Consider the following 3,653-nt stretch of genomic DNA (forward strand, 5'->3'; position numbering starts at 1 on the left):
TCGACGATCCTTACCGCATAAAAGACCACGTAGGGTACCCCCTAGGCGGGTTGCTGGTCTAAAACACCGATAGCTAGCGCGCCAGGTAGGAGGACTCGTTGAGTTTCTCAGCGCGAACTCAATGGCAATGGTCATCATCAAGCCCGTCTTCACCATCGAAGCGGGCGCAACCTTCGTTTTTGGATCCTAGCTCTGCATCGCCGATGGTGCTGGTTCGTACCGGCGCAGATCATCAACGTCAGGAGAAGGAATCGGAGGATTTGGTCAGAAAAAACCAAGATTTCAAAGTCGACAACTTTGAGTTCGACTACGCGTCGGACTCGACTTCGATTCGGACTAGTCGGTCCCAGTCGTTCCTCAAACCAACTTCGACTCCACAACGGTTTCCAAATGGTTCAATTCAAACTCGGGAATGACGAAGATGTTGACTCTGACTCGGTCTATCCCCCAGAGATACCATTATCTGGTCCAGCCCAAGGACTGGTAATAACTTCAACGTCACAAGGCAGATTCGTACATTGGCCAGGTTTGAGACCATCTCTTCTTGCCCGCGACTACGAGTCACGCCTTGTCGCTCATATAGACAACCTCCCTTATCAAGAGGGTGTCCCACTCACTTCCAACCATGAGGAAAGTTCCACAAAGATTGCAACATCAAGCTCCGGAAGCTACTACCCAGACAGGGAAGTCTTTGTTATTACTCAAAATAACAACCTGGGTACTAGCCAGAACAGAACCCCCAGGCGATTAGCACAACTTGACAACATCTTAGAAGATGAGTCTACAGCTAATGCCCCACAAAATGAAACATCCGATCAAAGGAACCATAGAAGGATGCGCAATGCTACTCGAGCCGAGCGACGGCAGTCGATGGCTACAAATATTCCCATCACAAACCTTGAAAGGGCTTTCGACGCAGTTCAGGCTCAGGAACATACCACTCCACTTGCAGAAATCGCTTCGATCAATCTTTTAACAACGTTAATGCCTCAAGATAGGGACAATGAAGCCACGGCTCAGCTCGTGCAGCGCGGCAACGGACTAATTGCACAACTCACGGAGCAAGATTACAAGATACTCAACAAAGAATCAACAATCCCGTCTGTTCCTCGCATCACAGCTCATCAAGAAGATAGCAGAGGTGCTGCAACCAACAACAACGATGCTCCAAGAAACGACAACGAAGTCGTCAACCAACCTCGGTAACACAGCCAAGGACCGAGTAAACAAAATGCCCCAATACGCCAGAAGGACGTCGGAGAAGTCAGCTGCACCAACTCGGTAAAAAGTATTCGCCCTACTCGGAAGAACCACGAAGTGTCAAACTTCAGTGATCTACGAGAAATACTCAACAGTCGGTGCGAGCGAGAAGTCGACAACTACACCCACTTTCCTGCTTTCATAAATCGGGTAATGAAGACAAGACTACCTGAGAAGTTCAAGCCAATAGCATCACCAAGTATGATTGCAAGCAAGACCCTATTCAATGGCTACGATGCTACTCCTTAGCAGTCCATGCAGTCGGGGGGCATAAAGACACCAAAGTCATCCACTTTCCCATCTGCATGGAACCCGCACCACTGACATGGCTCGAGTCCCTCAAACCCAAGTAAATCAACTCTTGGGCAGATTTGACAAAAGCTTTTACCAGCAACTTTCCGGCTCCATGGCTAGACCAGGCAACAAGATCGACTTGAGCCAAATTAAGCAAAAGGAAGGTGAAACCTTGCGGTACTACTTGCGATGGTTCTTCGAAAAGAAGGCAACCATAGTTGACATTTCAGAAATAGACGTCATCGAGTGCTTCCAGAACGGACTCTACGATCGACGAACATACCAAGACTTCGGTCGATGATGACCAACTAACGTCAAAGACCTTAAAGTTATGGTACAACAGTGGGCAGACGAAGAAGACAAAGAGCGAGAACGGTTCGACTCCCACTGCAACCATGGACACGACAACAACAACAACAATGACCAGGATAGAACTCGACATAATGATACTCGAAACAACTTTTTGAGTAATCACAACCGCAAAAGGAAGCCCGACAACACTGTTGTTGCTATGACCAACTCCAGGAAAAAGGGATCCGGCAAAAATGATGAAGGGCTGACCTTCACCGAACTACTCAAAAAGCAGTGCCCATGGCGATGTTGTCGGCGGTGTTGGAGAAGTTGGGAGTCCTGAACGGGATGACCAACATCACAGAGGACGTCGACGAGGGTCTTCATGCGGCTGCAGTACTCGGCGATGGAGGAGTCGCCATGTGTCATGGAGTGGAAGTTGTGGCTGAGGAAGATCGTCCGGGACTGCTTGTTGGGGTGAAAGAGGCCCTCAATGGCAAGCCAAAGATCCTGGGCGGTCTGATCGTCATCAGTCATGGTGCGGTCAAGGACGGAGTCATCGACGGAGCCGAAGAACCAGGAGCGGACGTAGCAATCCGCTTGATCCCAGTCGGGGTCTTAGGGATAGGGTGCCACCGTGCCATCGATGTGAGACTTGAGGCTAAACTTGCTGTACATGGACTTCAAGAAGGAAGCGCATCTAGAGTAGGCATTGGACTTCATCATCAGCGCCACGGGGACGTGAGACTTGATGGAGACGGTGGCGTAGGGGTGGATAGCGAGTGGTTGCGGCGGGTACACGATGAAGCCACCGCTGCCGTTGCCAGGCACGTCGCCGGCAGGAGGAGCTTGGGGAGCACCACCAAAGGAGCCGCTGGTGCCAGGTGGCGGCACAGATGCACCACTGTTGGCAGCAGGGGGTAGTCCAGGAGGCGGCACAGGATTAGGAGTAGGAGTGGTGGTGTTGCAGGACATAGAGGAGTCGGCGGAAGACATGGCGCATGACCAAGGGGGTGGTCGGGCAGGTGCAGCAGAGGGTGGGTGGTGGCAGTGTAGCAGGGAGGCGCGGCCTAGGGTTGCGGGGATCAGGGGGAAGGCATAGGGAGAGGAGGCCCACGATCTAATCTCATGATACCATGTAGAGAAGTAGATGGGAAAGCACCACACACCCTAATGAGGGGGGGATCTCTATATATATAGCCAATATGGCCTAGAGTACAAGGAATACACATATACTTCCTAATATCCGGTCAGGCGAGAGGCCGCGTGCCGTTGCTGGACAACGGCGGTCTCCACCAGTGCCCGGAGGTTCCGGTGGATCGCCTGCTCCTGGGGGTCGGAGGGCTCGGGGAGGCTGCGCAGTAACATCGCCGTGGAAGCGATGTTCTGGCCGGCCCGAGCAAACTGAGGGGGATCGTCTACCCCAGCTAGGATGTTGCGCTGGACCTGGTGGGCGCGGCCTTGAGCACTGCTTGCAGGGTTGCACACGTGCAGCTCAGAGCGCTGTGCTGGGCGCGCCGGCGCAGGTGGCTGCCAGCTCTGCCACTACTCATCGCCGCGCTCCTGTGCATGCGCCAAGGCCTCTGCGTGATGGTCCGAGGACGTGTGAGTCAGCTGGACCCCCACCACCTCTGGTGGCTGTACCGAGGCGTCCGCCATGGCGCACTCTTGGGATAGGGGGCGACTAGGTGCCATAAAGTCACCGATGTTGGAGCTGTTGCTCTCGACCTCTTCGTCGCAGAGGTCGTGGAAGGAGGCGGGGGCGTACCCCGCCATCCTCACGAACTCGGACGTGAGAGGGGGTGGCG

At 53.5% G+C, this 3,653-nt stretch overlaps 1 protein-coding gene across 1 annotated transcript; it reads right to left on the reverse strand.

Annotated features, from left to right (window-relative positions):
- Nucleotides 1–2,463: 2,463 nt before the first annotated feature.
- LOC105913974 (wiskott-Aldrich syndrome protein family member 2-like) lies at nt 2,464–2,841 on the reverse strand. Its single transcript, XM_012844510.1, has one exon. The coding sequence runs from the start codon at nt 2,839–2,841 to the stop codon at nt 2,464–2,466; it is 378 nt and encodes a 125-aa protein (XP_012699964.1).
- Nucleotides 2,842–3,653: the final 812 nt, after the last annotated feature.

The sequence above is a fragment of the Setaria italica genome, chromosome III (assembly GCF_000263155.2).
Source record: "Setaria italica strain Yugu1 chromosome III, Setaria_italica_v2.0, whole genome shotgun sequence".
Lineage (NCBI taxonomy): Eukaryota > Viridiplantae > Streptophyta > Magnoliopsida > Poales > Poaceae > Setaria > Setaria italica.

What these genes read in the sequence shown, in the direction of transcription:
- LOC105913974 (XM_012844510.1), bottom strand. Translation starts at nt 2,841, where the DNA reads ATGTCTTCCGCCGACTCCTCTATGTCCTGCAACACCACCACTCCTACT.